At 40.8% G+C, this 18,006-nt stretch overlaps 1 protein-coding gene and 1 long non-coding RNA gene across 12 annotated transcripts in view; one reads left to right on the top strand and one right to left on the bottom strand.

The window, feature by feature from the left end:
* Positions 1-18,006, top strand: part of LOC147367736 (uncharacterized) — a 117,396-nt gene that overhangs the window by 29,527 nt on the left and 69,863 nt on the right. The gene's annotated exons all lie outside the window — the stretch shown is intronic.
* Positions 16,331-18,006, bottom strand: part of LOC147367731 (uncharacterized) — a 651,563-nt gene continuing 649,887 nt past the window's right edge. For all 10 annotated transcript variants that reach the window (XM_086315804.1, XM_086315800.1, XM_086315798.1 and 7 more), the window contains one exon: positions 16,331-17,431. In XM_086315804.1, coding sequence (XP_086171930.1) covers positions 17,376-17,431 — 56 coding nt within the window. In that variant the 3' untranslated portion in view covers positions 16,331-17,375. The remainder of the gene's footprint in view (positions 17,432-18,006) is intronic.

The raw sequence follows: 18,006 nt of genomic DNA, 5'->3' as shown, positions 1-18,006 counted from the left end.
AGTTTGCTCTCTCCAGAGGCAGATGAGTGGTGAGGAAATAACCACAATCCCCACTGTTTATTAAACATTTGTTATGTGTCAGATTCTTTCTACTACACTAAAAGAGATTACATTATAATCCCAATTCTCTGCTAAGAAAACCGAATCTCAGAGTTAAATAACTTGCCCAAGATTACAAAACTTGTAAATGTTAGAAATCAGATGGGACTCAGCTGTGGCTCCACAGTTGGTGTGCGTTCACTGTACCAGCAATCCGGAGTCAGTTTGTAGCTGGCCTTATGTATACCTCATTGACCGTGCAGGGGCACCTACATCTCATGGACACTGCATGTTTCCAACTGGCAGGTCCAAGCACTTCCTCTTTTAGGCAACAAGATGTAAAGGTAAGTTCTTGGGACTAGGTCATATTTCTAAGCTCCCCTACTCCCTGACTCTCGGTTCTTTCTGAAGTTTCCTGGTACCTGTGGCTTTACCTCATCCCATTTCATCAGTTGTCTTCTCCTACTATGGAGCTAGGCTACCAGCAATCTTTTACATCTGACCTGACCTTTCCCTGCTTTTCAGTAGACCATTATCTTTCCCGAGTCTATCCTGTTAATTTTTCTGACTTTTATTTCAATAAAACTCAGTTCATTTGGCTCCAACATGTAGACTAAGTTCTAGTCTGTTTTCACTTCTGATGTCATCTGCAATCAATTGATAGTGGCTTCCTGGAGCCCCGTGGCAGAAGGACACTGAGGCACATTCACATTGAGAGCTAGTGCATGCCTGGTTTGATGAATGATGTCTGATGTGAGCGTTGGTTGGGAGGGAGGGGGAATGGTAGCTTCACACCACACATTCGTCTCTACTGCTCTATGCTCTCGCCTCTGTTCACCTTCCCAACTACCCCTATTTTGTTTCTAGAAGAATGAGATGAGTTTTTGGTGTTGATATTCCCTTCAGGTGCAGTTCCATAAGGAGGGATGCCCCCATGGGTCATGTTGGGGTCCTTTTAAACTTCCTTAAGGTGATGTTTATACAGGTTCAGCTACTTAGTAGGAAATATCGGAGCAGAGACATAAACCTCGGCTCCTAAGAGCAAATTCTCCTCTCTCTGCTGTATTAAGTCTCTATCTAGGTCTTTCTATAGCTGATTATGGTTTATGAACCAAGAATTTATACACTTGACCTGATAAGTTTTTTTTCTGAGCTGTGACTATTTTTACATGAGAAGCCTAGCCAGGTTATAAAAAAGGAATCACATGATGTTACACATTTAATGAATCACCTTCTTTATTGAAAAGAATCAGGTTACATGAAATTGGGATGGTCCCTGAACACCAAGAACATATCTTTTGCATAAAAAAAGTGTGAAAGTGGAGAACTGACTTACGTCACTCACGGGACAGTGGTTGTGGGCACCTTGGAACAGGTTTTCCTCTTTTTCTGCCTTAAAGGTGCTTCTATGCCTGTCTCTCTTTCTGCCTTCAAGCTCTTTTCTAACTCCCTTATCCCTTCAGTTTTGCTTTCTCTGCAACGTCTATTATTCCTTGTCTCTCAGTGAGGAGTTTCAGTCAAATTAACCACTTCTAGTCCCAGAACTTCCAGAAAAATAGCTTCACATCTATAAACTGACTTCTGCCTTTCAGCCAGGAAATGGAAATTGTTCACTGACCTATATACCATGTGGTATTCTACATGTTAATCCATGGGGAAAAGGTTTTGCAGAGAGGGTATTACAAGCTAGCTGAAAATGCTGAAACCTTGGAAAGGTGGAACTTGAAAGAAACCATAGAGGTTATTTAACCTACCCACTCTTGAAATGAGAGGGCAGAGGGTCCCAGAATATTTAATAATCTCCCAATGTCATGGGCTGGACTGTGTCCTCCAACAAGTCATGTGTTCATGGACTAACAGCAAGACATTATTTCCAAATACAGGCAGAATATGGTTATGACTGAATGACAACAACGATGGTTATATCTGGAGATAATGTCTTTCAAGAGGTACTTAAGGGAAAATGCAATCTTGAGGATGGCCACTAATCCAATCTGACTGGTCCTTATGGAGGAAGTGAAAAGAAAGTGAGGGTGAAGTCGCTCAGTCTTGTCTGACTCTTTGCAACCCTGTGGACTGTAGCCCACCAGGCTCCTATGTCCACAGGATTCTCCAGGCAAAAATACTGGAGTGGGTTGCCATTTCCTTCTCCAGGGAATCTTGCCAACCCAGGGATCAAACCCGGGTCTCCTGCATTGCGGGCAGACGCTTTAATCGCTGAGCTATCAGGAAAGCCCACCTCAAATAGAGACTTCCAGAGAAACCAAACCGGTTGACACTTTGACTTTGGACTCTAGCCTCCAGAACTGTGGGGAAATATATTTCTGTTGTTTGTCACCTAGTCTGCGGTATTTTGTTATGGCAACCCTAGCAAATGAATACACTCAGCTAGGAGGAATGGATTGAAACCCAGGTCCCTGAATCAAAATGTAGGTGCTTTTCTCTTTCTGTTCCACTTATAATGATCCCTAACACTGTTTGTGACAGGATATTCAACACAAATCTACCTTTCCTTTAAGATTTATGGATTGAAGACTGCCATCAAAATTAGGCTGAACTATGAGTAACAAAATAAGAAGAGAGAAGGACAAGAACACAAAACTGTCATTACTTGAATATATGAGTAGAAAAGACAAGGAATCTACACATGAAATTTTATAACTAATAAAAGATATAGCAAATATATCTGGATAAAAGATCAATATAAAAAATTTCATTCTGATCCACAGAAATCATCAAATATAAAAAATAATGTAAAATAGTAATTAGATGTCAAGGAAACATTGTTGAATTCTAATTACTAATATTTTTGGAAGATTTTAAAATTTACATTCATGAGGGATATTGGTTTGTAGTTTTGTTTTTGGTGTGATTGTTGTTTGATTTTTGTATCAGGGTAATTCTATCAGGCTATCAGGTAATTATCAGAGTAAACTGGACTAGGAAGCATTCCTTCTATTTTTCTGGAAGAAATTGTGTAATATGTTGGTGCTAAGTTGCTTCAGTCATGTCCTTCTTTTTCTGACCCTCTGGACCATAGCCCACCAGGCTCCTTTGTCCATGGGATTCTCCAGGCAAGAATACTAGAGTGGGTTGCCACGCCCTCCTCCAGGGGATCTTCCTGACCCAAGGATCAAACCCGCGTCTCCGGCAGCTCTTGCATTGCAGGCGGATCCTTTTACTGCTGAGCCACCCGGGAAACCCATAAAACTGGTAGAGTTCCCCAGTGAAACCAGCTGTACTTAAACATTTTTTTTTTAACTTAAATGGTTTTGAGGGGAGAGTTTTTAAATTCCAAATTCAATATTTTTGATAGAGAGCGATTCCAATTATTCATTTCATATTGAGTGACTTAGGGTAGTTTACATATTTTGAGGAATTGATCCATTACATCTAAGATGTCAAATATATAAATGTAGACTTGTTCCTGGAAGTCCTTATTCTTTGGACAGGTGCAGGGCTTATTGTGATGTACACTGTTTCATTTCCTGTTCTGGTAGCTTGTGTCTTCTTTTTCCCTGTGTTTAGTCTTGCTAGAGGTTTGTCAATTTTACTGCTCTTAAAAAAAAAATTGGTTCTCTGTTTTCCTGGTTTTTCTAGTTTTGTGTTTTCTATTTTCATTCACATCTGCTCTTTTATTATTTATTCTCTTCCTTCTGCTTGCTCTATGTTTATTTTGCTCTTTCCCTTGGTTTTTGAAGTAGGAGTTGAAATAACTTATTTAAGACATTTTTTTCTTTTCTAATGTAAGTGTTTAGTGCTATAAATTTTCCTCTCAGCACTGCTTTAGCTGTGTTACCCAAATGTTAACATGCCACAGTTTCACTTCCATGCATTACAGTGTATTACAGTGTATTTCTTTTATTTTCCTTGAGACTTCTTCTTTGACCCATGGGTTATTTAAAAGTGTGCTGTTTAGTTTTCAAGTGCTTGGATATTTTCCTCTCAATTTTTTTTTATTGATTTCTTATTTCATTGAAATGAATTCAGAGGACTGTATAATTTCAGTTCTTCTAAGTCCGTTGAGGTTTGTTTTTTTGCCCCAGGACATGATCTATCTTGGTGAATGTTCCATGTGTGCTTGAAGAAAATGTGTTCTGTGCTGTTCTCAGCTGAATGTATTATGTATGTCAGTTAGACCCTTGGTCAATTGTGTTGTTTGGTACTATATCCTTGGTGCCTTACTGTTAGTTCTATCCATTTCTGAGAGTGGGGTTGAAATCTCCAACTTTAATTATGGATTTGTTCTTGGCTCCATCAGTTTTTGCTTCATGTATTTGAGGCTTGGTTGCTTGGTGTACACATGTTGAGCATTGTTTTCTTCCCTAGTGAACTGACTCTTCTATCACTATTTAATGTCCCTATTTGTCTCAAGTGATGTTTTTATTCTGACTATAGTCAGTCTGAATTTAATATGGCACCTCAGGTGTTTTTTGAAATTGTTTGCATGATATAACATTTTCTGTCCTTCTATTTTCAGTCAACTCACACCATTTTTTTGAAGTGAGTTTCTTCTAGAAGTAAAAGGGTCAGATCATTTTTTTCTTTCTCTTTTTGATTTTTGTTTAATTCTTGGTATTTTAATTTGTGTGTTTAGACCATTTATATTTAAGGTAAAGTGAAAGTGAAAGTCGTTCAGTCATGTCCGACTCTTTGCGACTACATGGACTATACAGTCCATGGAATTCTCCAGGCCAGAATACTGGAGTGGGTAGCCTTTTGCTTCTCCAGGGGATCTTCCCAACCCAAGGATCGAACCCAGGTCTCCCACATTGCAGGTAGATTCTTTACCAGCTAAGCCACTAGGGAAGCCCATATTTAAAGTAACTATTGGCTTCAGTTCAGTTCAGGCTCTCAGTTGTGTCCAACTCTTTGCGACCCCATGAATTGCAGCACGCCAGGCCTCCTTGTCCATCACCAAGTCCTGGAGTTCACTCAGACTCATGTCCATCGAGTCAGTGATGCCATCCAGCCATCTCATCCTCTGTCGTCCCCTTCTCCTCCTGCCCCCAATCCCTCCCAGCATCAGAGTCTTTTCCAATGAGTCAACTCTTCGCATGAGGTGGCCAAAGAACTGGAGTTTCAGCTTTAGCATCATTCCTTCCAATGAACACCCAGGACTGATTTCCTTCAGAATGGACTGGTTGGATCTCCTTGCAGTCCAAGGGACTCTCAAGAGTCTTCTCCAACACCACAGTTCAAAAGCATCAATTCTTCGGCCCTCAGCCTTCTTCACAGTCCACCTCTCACATCCATACATGACCACAGGAAAAACCATAGCCTTGACTAGACAGACCTTTGTTGGAAAAGTAATGTCTCTGCTTTTGAATATGCTCTCTAGGTTGGTCATAACTTTCCTTCCAAGGAGTAAGCGTCTTTTGATTTCATGGCTGCAGTCACCATCTGCAGTGATTTTGGAGCCCCCCAAAATAAAGTCTGACACTGTTTCCACTGTTTCCCCATCTATTTCTCATGAAGTGATGGGACTGGATGCCATGATCTTCGTTTTCTGAATGTTGAGCTTTAAGCCAACTTCTTCACTCTCCACTTTCACTTCCATCAAGAGGCTTTTTAGTTCCTCTTCACTTTCTGCCATAAGGGTGGTGTCATCTGCGTATCTGAGGTTATTGATATTTCTCCCGGCAATCTTGATTCCAACTATTGGCTTATTAGGGCTTAAGTGTGCCATTTTATTTATTTTCCATTGTTCTCTTTCTGGTTCTCTTGTTTCTGTGGATTACTTAAGCATTTTTATGATTCCACCTTGATTTAGTCATATAATTTTGCATAGATCCTTTTGTAAAGTTTTCTGATATACGTTAAGGTTGGAATTTATACACATATGTTATCAAAAGCTGCTGGTATCAGTTTATCACTTTGAGTGAAGTGTAGAAAACTTATTTCCATTTGTAATACTCTTTATACCTCAAAGATATGTGCTAAGTCGCTTCAGTTCTGTCTAATTCTTCGTGACACTGTGGACTGCAGCCTGCCAGGCTCCTTTGTCCATGGGATTCTCCAGGCAAGAATAGTGGAGTGGGTTGCCATCCTCTCCTCCAGGGGATCTTCCCGACCCAGGGATCAAGCCTACTTCTCTTATGTTTCTTGCATTAGCAGTGGGTTCTTTACCACTAGTGCCACTAGTTGCTAAACAGATGGAATCTATGTTTCAAACATTGTGAGTTTGATTTGAGGTTGTATATACAGAAAATTTTTAAAGTTTTTTGGTATAACTTCTCTTTGTCGATGGTTTTTCTGGTTGTTAAATGATCAAATTGCCCCCTTATTAACTCTCCATTACATATGTCCCTAAGTTTACAATTTTCTAGTCTGTCTTGATACATAAAACACACACACATACATATACACATGTCATCTTCAGGATTTTGAGAAGGGTGGTATTATCCTTATAACTTAATGTGAAAGGATTAAAGTCTTAATAATATTTGGAAACATATACCCTTCTCCCCGTGCAGCCATGAGATTAAAAGACGCTTACTCCTTGGAAGGAAAGTTATGACCAACCTAGAGAGCATATTCAAAAGCAGAGACATTACTTTGCCAACAAAGGTCCGTCTAGTCAAGGCTATGGTTTCTCCTGTGGTCATGTATGGATGTGAGAGGTGGACTGTGAAGAAGGCTGAGCACCGAAGAATTGATGCTTTTGAACTGTGGTGTTGGAGAAGACTCTTGAGAGTCCCTTGGACTGCAAGGAGATCCAACCAGTCCATTCTGAAGGAGATCAGCCCTGGGATTTCTTTGGAAGGAATGATGGTGAAGCTGAAACTCCAGTACTTTGGCCACCTCATGTGAAGAGTTGGCTCATTGGAAAAGACCCTGATGCTGGGAGGGATTGGGGGCAGGAGGAGAAGGGGATGACAGAGGATGAGATGGCTGGATGGCATCACTGGCTGGATGGATGTGAGTCTCAGTGAACTCCAGGACTTGGTGATGGACAAGGAGGCCTGGCGTGCTGCGATTCATGGGGTCGCAAAGAGTTGGACACGACTGAGCGACTGAACTGAACTAAACTGAACACTTCTCCGCTGGATAGATAAGATATATAGATGATATTGATATAGATGTTACATTTTGGTAACATTTTTGTCATTTTCCTTGTAGAGAACCTACAAATTTATCATTAAGATAATTTATAAGTATTTTATGATAATTTAAGATAATTTATAATGTATGCTGTTCTTATGCATGTTATCATTTTATCTATTATAACTTTTCACTAGCTGTCAAGAAAAAAAGCTGTTGATTTTGAATAATTATCTTGATTCTAAACTGTCTTTCCACTTAAAGTATTTAGGCTACGTTCTTGAGGCTTTTAGGTTTATAATTTGATACACTGTTAATAGTATAGAAATAGTTTAAATACAACTAGTTTATGAATTTCGGAGAAGGCGATGGCACCCCACTCCAGTACTCTTGCCTGGAAAATCCCATGGATGGAGGACCTTGGAAGGCTGCAGTCCTTGGGGTCACTAGGAATCGGACACGACTGAGCGACTTCACTTTCACTTTTCACTTTCATGCATTGGAGAAGGAAATGGCAACCCACTCCAGTGTTCTTGCCTGGAGAATCCCAGGGACGGGGGAGCCTGGTGGGCTGCTGTCTATGGGGTCGCACGGAGTCGGACACGACTGAAGTGGCTTAGCAGCAGCAGTTTATGAATTTACTTTCAAAGAGAAGCAGTATATAAAAGAAGGAACATAGATTTTTAAATTCATGCAGATCCTGATCCAAATTGCTTTTCTGCCATGACTGTCTTTATGGCACTTAACTTCACTGAACTTATCAGTGTCCTTAGCTGTTAAAAATAGTTTACACTAGTTCGCATCATAGCCTAGTTGTGACAGTTAAATAAGGTAATGAATATTAAGTACTTACCACAGTATTAATAAAGAGTGAATATGCAAGAAACACATTATTTCTCTATTTAATACTTAACCTTCATACCTTTTGCTTGTGTTCTATGATACAGAATCTTGGAATTGAAAAGTAGGGATATTGTGTATCTGTCTCTTTTGCTGGATCATAGGATCCTAGAAGGCGTGGAGTGGCAAAATAACATCACCTGACACAGAAACTCTGATTGATTATAATTTTCTGCTTAGGGATCAAGGTTGAGAAGGATGAATATTGGATTGATTGATCATGTCTGCCTCTAGTGCGTACTGGGACGGTGATAGGACAATGTACCATAGACATCATGGCTCTATACTTTGTCTGATTCACCTCTAGCAGATGAAAAGCACAGAGACAGTCCCTAAGAATGAATGAATGAATCTCCTATATTTTGGCATGAAACAAATAAAGTAAACTCATATGTGAAGTCACTCATTCGTGTCCGACTCTTTGTGACCCCATGGACTGTAGCCTACCAGGCTCCTCTGTCTATGGGATTTTCCAGGCAAGAATACGGGAGTGGGTTGCCATTTCCTTCTCCAGAGGATCTTCAAACTTACATGATCAATGTTAAATTGAGAGGCTAACCTTCATATTGATCAAATTTATCATATTTTCACATAAGGATTTTATGAAAAACAGTATGTTAAAAAGAAGGTGAATTCTGGCATCAAACAAATTTGGATTCAAACTACACCTTCACTGCTTTATAGCTGTGTGTCCTTCATACAAAATCTCTTTGAATTTCAGTTTCTTTTTAATAAAAGACATAATAATGTTCAAATTCCCTTAGATTTCCTCTTTCAGAGAATGTCTTGATTTCTTTTCATTCCTGGACGATACTTTCTTTGGATATAGGATCCTGGTTTGAAAGTCCCTATTTCTCTGTACTTGGAAGAGGTACCATTTCCTCTGGTCACTATGATTTCTCATCATAAATCTGCCCTCATGCAATCTTTTTTTAAAAATGTAAAGGTAAGGTGCTATTTTCCGCTTGTTACATGAATGATTTTTTTCTTTGACTTCAGTTTTCAGAAGTTTGATGTTGATGATGAATGTTGAAGTGAATTTCTTTAGTTTTATCTTGTTTGGGGCTCACTTATCTTGGGACTTTAGGTTTTTGACAGAATTTTAAAGCTCTCTCTTCAATCCTTTAATCCCTTTTGCTAATCTCTACTTTTTCAGCTTCTTGATTGTTCTGTCTGCTAGTTCCAAGTAATCGCAAAGAGTTTATTTCGGTCCCTTCCTGTTCCTTCCACTTCCCTTTTGGTTAGTTCTTGAGATTGATGAGTTGCTGCTTGAAAAGACACAACAGCTACCTTTAGATTGTTGAAATTGTGTTTATGTTTGCTGTCCATATATAGACAAAGACATTTGTGGGTCTGTGCTAGTATAAAGGCTCTGGATAGATTCTTAGCCTATCCAGAAATTCTTTGGGGAGCTGCCACGCATGGTGTGCAGAATTCATCATAGCCTGTAGTTGCAGTGCTTCTTAACAGCTTGCACAGACCCTTTTCTCTACAGAAATCTGGTATTTCTGGCTGCTACAGTGTGATACAGTTGGACTGTTGAATGCCAAGCTCCAAGGCTGCATCAAGGACTGAGATTCAAAGAAGGGTCTTCTGCTTGCCGTTCATCCATTCCACTTTACTTGCCAATCAGTGCAGAAATCATCTCCATATTCTATACTCATGAGCTGTTAGAGGAATCTCTGTATCTAACTCACCATCTCCTTTCACATAGGAGGATAATGAGCCTCAAATGAGGGGAGGAGATATATTTCAGGTATCCCTTTATGACAGGAGAAGGGGACAGCACCCTGCGCTCCAAACTCCACCTTTAGAACTCTTCCTTGCAGCATGACATGTATTATCTGCCATGTATATCTTACTTTGACAAAGTGCTCATCACAGAAATGCGATACATATATGACAAAGCTAAGCTGCCCCAAGATGGAGGTTGGGAGATCTGGTCAGTGGTAGCTAAGACCATGGAGAAGGAAATGGCAACCCACTCCAGTGTTCTTGCCTGGAGAATCCCAGGGACGGGGGAGCCTGGTGGGCTGCCGTCTCTTGGGTTGCACAGTCGGACACGAGCAGTCGGACACGAGTGAAGTGATGCAGCAGCAGCAGCTAAGACCAAGCAGCACAGAACTGGTGACTCTTTCACTTGTATGGGCCATATCATAGCCACCCTGGCCAACAAATGGGAACCAACCACATCGCTTAGGCTCCATTCAGTGGAGAGGACCTAGGGAAGTGCCATCCATTACGTCACATACATGGCAGAGTCTGATGACAATTAACATATGCAGTCCAGTTGCATCAGGAATTGAAATCTCCCCAGAACTGAGGCCCCACAGTCCTGAGTTTTCATCTCAACTCTGCTGCTTACATGCTTTGAAGCCTCTGACAACAATACACTTCTCTTTTCAGGTTCTCAGATTCAACATCTAATATAGGCAGAATAATGCCCCCCTTACCCGCCTGGTATCCACATCCTAATCACTAGAATCTGTTAAGTTATCTTGCCCAACAAAAGAGATTTTACTGATGTAATTAAGAGATTGGAGATATCCAGCTGGACCCAATATAAACACATGGGCCCCTGAAAGTAACCTTCAGAATGGTGACCATCAAAAAGTCTACAAATAATAAATGTTGGAGAAGGGTATAGAGGAAAGGGAACTCCCCTACACTGTTGGTGGGAATGTAAATTGGTGTAGCCACTATGGAAAACAGTATGGAGTTTTCTTAAACTAAAAATAGAGGTACCATATGCTCTAGAAATTCTGAAAGTGAAAGTCACTTAGTCGTGTCTGACTCTTTGCAACCACATACAGTCCATGGAATTCCCCAGGCCAGAATACTGGAGTGGATAGCCTTTCCCTTCTCCAGGGGATCTTCCCAACCCAGGGATCGAACTGAGGTCTCTTGCATTGCAGGTGGATTCTTTACCAGCTGAGCCACAAGGGAAGCCCAAGAATACTGGAGTGGGTAGCCTATCCCTTCTCCAACAGATATTGCTGACTCAGGAATTGAACCAGAGTCTCCTGCATTCCAGGTGGATTCTTTACCAACTGAGCTATCAGGGAAACCCTCCCTGGGCATATATCTGGAAAAGATGAAAACTAATTCAAAAAGATACATGCACCCCATTGGCAGCACTGTTTACAGTATCTAAGACATAGAAACAACTCAAGTGCCCACCAACAGATAATTGGCTTAAGAATATGTGATATGTATGTACAATGGAATATTATTCGGCCATAACAACGAATGAAGTAGTGTAATACGTAGCAACATGAATGGACCTAGAAATTACCACACTAAGTGAAATAAGTCAGAGAAAGACAAATATCATGATACCACTTATATGTGGAATCTAAAAAATAATACAAAGAATTTTATATAAGACAGAAACAGACTCACAGATATAGACAACAACCTTATGGTTACCAAAGGGAAATGAGAGGAGGGGTAAATTAGGAGTATGGGATTAACAGATTAAAACTACATAAAATGAATAAACAACAAGGATTTACTCTATACCACAGGGAACTACCTTCCATATTTTGTAATAACCAATAATGGAAAATAATTTGAAAAATATATACTCTGAATCACTGTGTTGTATATCTGAAACTAACACAATTTTGTAAATCCACTATAATTAAAAAATAAGCCAATATAAAAAGCTCAAACATCAGAGAATCTTTCCTGGCTATGGTCAGAGGGATCTGTGACAACGGAAGAAGGGTCATACAGATTCAGTATTGCTGGCTTTGAAGAAGAAAGCAGACACAAGCCAAGGAAGGTAAACAGTCTCTAGAAGCTGGAAAACACAGTAAATAATTCTCTACAGCCTCTGGAAAGGAATGTAGCCCTAACAACATCTTTATCTTAGCCCAATTACATGCCTGTTGGACTTCTGAATAAATTTGAATTATTTTAAATCACTAAGTTTGGGATAATTTGTTACAACCGCAATAGAAAACTCATGTACAATCTTCAAGTCTGGAAGTCATAATGAATCAGCTATTTTAAAAGCTAATTCCTTCAGGGACCTGTTCTCCAACCCACTGGCACCCTTGTTGAGGCTTTCCTCTCTCTCTCCTGGGCTATCGTAGCACTTACCTCTCCGCCTGTTTCCTGCCATTAGCTTAACTCCTGCGTGCACTGTCCACATGAGTACCAAAAAGATCAGCCTTGAACATGTTTCTGGTCTCATCACAGCCTTCTTAAAATCCTTCCCTAATTTATCATCTTCTGGACTGCTGGTTTTTTAATATTGTCTGTATTTAGGGAGGGCATCCTGTCAGTGATGGCACAGAAGAATATGTAAATATGAAGATACCCATCTTAGTAACATTTGTATATGCACGCGTGCTAAGTCGCTTCAGTCATGTCCGACTCTTTGCGGCCACGTGGACTGTAGCCCACCAGGTTCCTCTGTCTGTGGGAGTCTCCAGGCAAGAATACTGGAGTGGGTTGTCATGCCCTCCTCCAGCGGATCTTCCTGACCCAGGGATCGAACCCGTGTCTCTTAGATCTCCTCCTTGTGTATGCATAGACACACAAAACTTGCATGTAATTAACAGATTTGTGCATGTCTTGAAGCTCACTCATGGCTTCCAGGGTAAGGCATTCTGGTCACAAAGGTATGTATAAATTTCTTCCTATGAGATAAGGACTTTCCTACCACTTCATTATATCCTTCTTAACACACATCATGCCCTCTGATACATTAAACTCCTTTTAGTTGCCCAAATATGCCAAGCCAGTTTTGACCACCATGTTGTTCATCTGCTAGAATAATTTTCCCCTCCATACTCATAACCTGACAGGCAAACAAACAGCTTTTCATTTTTGAATACTTTTCTTAAAAGTCTTCTCTTTTCCTGACCAACTTTTTACTCTTTCTCCACCCACCCCACAGGTATAATCAGCCACATTTTCCTCTGTGTCCTTCACAGCCCTCTAGATGCAATCTATCAGCCATTCCATAACTGTGCTGTGCTCTTCTGTTCAAGCATCTCACCTCTTCTCCATCAGATGGTGCACCCTGGGTTGGGAAGGGCAGAGGATAGGAACGCTTCATGACTCTCTGAGCGGTCTACCACCAAGTAGGGTTCACAGTAAGAGCCAGGAGCATGACTGTCGAATCAATGACTGGTTATGGAATTGACAGCTACGTCAGAGTGTTTCTTTAATGAACTCAGCCCTTTCTCTTTGCAATGCTGTGCTTTACAGGTCACCCAGCTTTGCTAAGTTTCCAAGTGTTGATCTTGCTGAACAAATCCATTTTAATTTCCGTATGGGCCTGGGGCACATGGGAATCCGTTTGTTGCTATTCGTGTTTGATTCATTCAAAATAACTCATCACCACCTTGACCAATACTGTGCAGTTTTGTTCTCAATTCATGGTTCCTTCTCACCAAGGATTATCTCTCCATTGACCAGGGTGTCTATTTTCTGCCAGGAACAGATCTGTTATCTGGAACGCCACACTGCCCTCCAGATGATAAACTCATCCTGTGTTAACTGTGTCAATTTCAAGGATCTGAAAATGTGGCATAAAGAACACTGAAGTGGAGGTCAAAAGATCTGGATTCTGATTCACATGGCCACCCACATCTCCGCAGACACATCACACATATATTTTTTTCTCAGACTTAATCTTACCTGTACAATGGAAAAATTTGGAGTCAAAACACTACAGGGATTCTCTGGGTTGAAATTAATCATGTGTAAAGTCAATATCTAACCCTCACTGTATGTTTACATACAGCAATGTGTCACCTAATGTGTTTCCTACTAGTGATTAGGAAAACCAGAGTTCTGAAAGTGATGTGATTTTTTCCAAAATTATTCAGAACATCAGGAGGAATAAAATTTATATATTCTCACACCATTCATTCACATGGTCAGTCTGTGTGTATTTTGAGGGTGTCTGTTATATGTCTGGCACCATTTAGGGGCAGATAATCTGAAAATGGAGGTGACCCTTGCCTTCTAGGGCCTCCCTGGTGGCTCAGCTGGTAAAGAATCTGCCTGCCGTGCAGGAGACCTGAGTTCAATCCCCAGGTTGGGAAGATCCCCTGGAGAGGGAATGGCTACCCACTCCAGTGTTCTGGCCTGGAGAATTCCATGGACTGTATAGTCCATGGAGTCGCAAAGAGTCAGACATGACTGAGCAACTTTCACTTGCCTTCAAGTGACTGACAGTATAATGTGGGAATCAGTCATATGAACAAATATCCTGCACTGTGATAAGTGCCATATTAGAGGGAATCAGCAAGTGCTTTGGGAAGGGAGAAGGAGGGACTGGCTGAGTGAGAAGCAGGTGGAGTCCACTGTTTTACAAAACCATTTCTCATATATCATCTCTTGATCAGGAAGAGAAGAGGGTTTTTGTTTGCTTGTTTTTGTTTTTAGTTTTCTCTGAAGTTTCTCTGCGCATGAAAAGTAAAGTGACTTCAATAACTTCCTGAAGTCTGAAGGTGGTAAGGAGCAGATTCAAGGAAGGCAGAAGGGCTCTTTGGCTGCCTGGTGTGGCTGTACTGAAAACTGCCTCTTTTTGGTCAACAGCCCCAATCCTTAGACAAACTGTGATACAACATAAAGTCATCTAGATAGTCATGCCTTGAGAGAGGGGAACCAGGTCTTATTTATCTTTGCATTGTGGAATTCTAGTGGGACCCCAGTGGTCTCTACCAGAAGAATTTGGGTGGGTCAAGGCATTTGTAATGGGCTGGTAACAATTTGCACAAGCACTTTGAAGAAAGGACAGATAAAAATAAGTGTGGGTGAGAAGGGAAATTAGGAGAGCGTATGTTTTGTCTCAGAAGTTGGCCCTTCAACACATCTCTATGGACAATTGCCAGAGCCTGGCATAAGCAGAGGTGAAGGAACTGTTTGCCATTAGAACTTCATGGGACTTCTGTGGGTCCTAGGTTGCAAGGTATGGCCAAAGTTGACTGTGATATGGGGGTCTTGTCCTCACTTTCATGTGGAAAGCAGTGGCTTTGACATGCTGAAGCTGCAGAGAACACTGGCCCCTTACATAATTCAAGAGACATCACAGAGGAGATGGTGCTGTTCAGCGTGGCTATGTCCAAATCTTGTGGGGTCACTCAGTGGTTGGCACCAGAAGAAAAGATACTTGTCTTACAAGGGAGCTGGTTAAGGAAGACTTGTCAAGGCATTTCACTGATCTGGGCCAAAATAAGACATATTCATGAGCCCCTGGGAGATGGTGTCTGAGTTGTTCAGAAGAAATCATGGCAGAAATTTTGGCAACTAGAGGTGGGTGAAACATGGGTTTCATTTGCAACCTCAGCACCTATCATCGACCTGCCCCGTAGCAGGAACTCAGTGTCTGCCCAACTGAATGGAGCATCCTTTCACCATGACTTCTCCCCTTGCTCCATCAATAGGCACCCACTCTAGTCTCCCAGGGGCCTTGCCCTTTCATAGGTGGTTCTGAACTTCCTTCTCTTCTCCTCTATCATCTTATCTCCTCTCCTTTATCAGGTATCTGGACTCCCATCTCTCTTTACATTTCAGTTTAGAACTTTGAATTCTGAAGGCATTGGAGGCTCAGTAGCTAAATTTGAGTATAGTAAATGGATGAGAGGGCTGGATGGCATCACTGACTCTATGGACATGAGTTTGGGTAAACTCCGGGAGTTGGTGATGGACAGGGAGGCCTGGCGTGCTGCAGTCCATGGGGTCGCAAGAAGTCAGACATGACTGAGCGACTGAACTGAACTGAAATGCATACTGCTGAGTCAGTCCAACTTACTACAAAGTTGAAATATCCTGGGTGCCACTGGCACAAACTTACTTTATCATCTGCATGCCTTCAACATTTTTCTTTGTTTCCTAAATCAACAAACATAGAAAATGTGTTCAGTTTTCTGTAGCAGAAGCCCTTTGAGCTTTTGAACAATCACCTAGCAAAGGTCACTGAACAGAAGAGTACACCAGGAACTTGATGACTTAGTTTCATTCAACAAGCATTTATCAAGCCTCAGTAGAACCCCTGCTGCTGGGAGTTCTTCAGGGGCTTTGTACCTGAAATGCCTCAGTAGGTACATTAGTAGCTGCTTAGGTTCCTGACTTTCCTTATTCACAAGTGGCCAAGTTTCTGGAAAATTCTTAAGATCTTTTTGGAATTTTAAACTTTCCCTTTGTACTAGATATGTCCATACCATGAGTAACCTTTAAATTAGACATTGACCTTCAGAAAGTATTTCAGTTCCACTTTTGAGTTTGGTTCAAGAATTTTTTTTGCTTTTCCTCTCTCTCATTTGAGGTTATAGGGATTAAAGTGGAAAGACTGGCCACCCAAAGAAAGTTGGACTTTTTCCAATCAACCAACTATTCCTAGCTGGTTGTTACCTAATAAATCTAACATCTCATATAAATAAATATTGATTAAATTGGTCCTGAGACATGACTATGAGAGACACCATGACTCAAGACAAAGGCATCAAAATCTGGAGCCAGTAAGCCTGAATTTGAACTCAGGCTCTTTTTTATTATTATTGTTTTATATTGAAGTATAGCCAGTTAAGAAAGCTATGGCAGTTCCAAGTGCAAAGCAGAGCGACTCAGCCATATATATACATGTATCCATCCTCCCCCAAGGAGATCAAACCAGTCAGTCCTAAAGGAAATCAACCCTGAATCTTCACTGGAAGGACTGATGCTGAAGCTCTGATACTTGGGTCACCTGATGTGAAGAGCTGACTCATTGGAAAAGACCCTGATGCTAGGAAAGATTGAGGGCAGGAGGAGAAGGGGATGGCAGAGGATGAGATGGTTGGATGGCATCACCAATTCAATGGACATAAGCTTGAGCAAACTCTGGGAGATAGTGAAGGACAGGGAAACCTGGCATGCTGCAGTTCACAGGGTCATAAAGAATAGGATGCAACTTAGTGACTGAAAAACATTCTTGCCCAAACTACCCACCCATCCAGGCTGCCATATAACATTGAGCAGAGTTCCCTGTGCTATACAATAGGACCATGCTGGTTATCCATTTAAAATATAGCAGTGTGTACATGTCTCTTCCAAACTCCCTAATAATCCCTTCCCCTTATCCATCTCCCCTGCAATCATGTAGATTTCATTCTCTAAATCTGTGAGTCTGTTCCTGTTTTGTATATAGGTTCATTTGTATCATTTCTTTTCAGATTCTGCATATAAAGGATATCATATGATACTTTTCTTTCTGTATCTGACTTCACTCAGCATGTCAATCTCTAGGTCCACGCATGTCGCTGCAAACGACATTATTTCATTCTTTTTCGTGGCTAAGGAGTATTCCATTGTATATATGTACCACGTCTTTATCCATTCATCTGTCAATGGACACTGGAGTTGCTAGATTTGAGTTCTTGTTCTGCCACTTAACCGTTATGTGACTTTGAGCCATCTGCATAAACTCTTGTTGCCTTGTTTTCACCTGAAAAATGAAGGAGATAAAATATTGATGTATTTCTCATCAGAAGGTTTGAGGATTGAGTTCATACACGGAAAATTATTAGTAAAATACCTGAATGGTAGTAACTCCTGTATTTGCAAATTATAGCAGTATAATGATTACTAGTAATAGAAGATGTGTGAGTGAAAGTAAGATACAATTGCATGCTAATACAGAAAAATTTCTATGGCTTATATCAGATACAAACTAAACTTTTCTGCCTAAGAGAATTCACTAGTAAGTGGCAATTTCTCCAGAGATAAAAATATCAAAATTAACCATCTCCCTTCTCTGTGTCTATATACTCCAAACCATCTTCTGAGGACTAATTCAACTTTCCAGGTATCTTAATATTAGGAGAGTGGTATTGATATGATGGACAACAGGAGGACTCTGGCCACAGGAAAGTGGTAAATTGTATTTAAAAATCAATCTTGTGCGAAATTAGTATCAGCATGCCACTGAAAATCTCTCCTTTTTAGGTGTTCTGATAAGATCATTTTCTGGACTTCTAAGGCCCTAGACCATGGTGGATTTGTGAAAATAGTGCTCTTCTG

This window comes from Bos grunniens, chromosome 8 (genome assembly GCF_055505025.1).
Source record: "Bos grunniens cultivar Pamir isolate PY7600 chromosome 8, Bosgru_T2T1.0, whole genome shotgun sequence".
NCBI classification, from domain to species: domain Eukaryota; kingdom Metazoa; phylum Chordata; class Mammalia; order Artiodactyla; family Bovidae; genus Bos; species Bos grunniens.
This window is presented reverse-complemented; position numbering and strand designations above follow the sequence as displayed.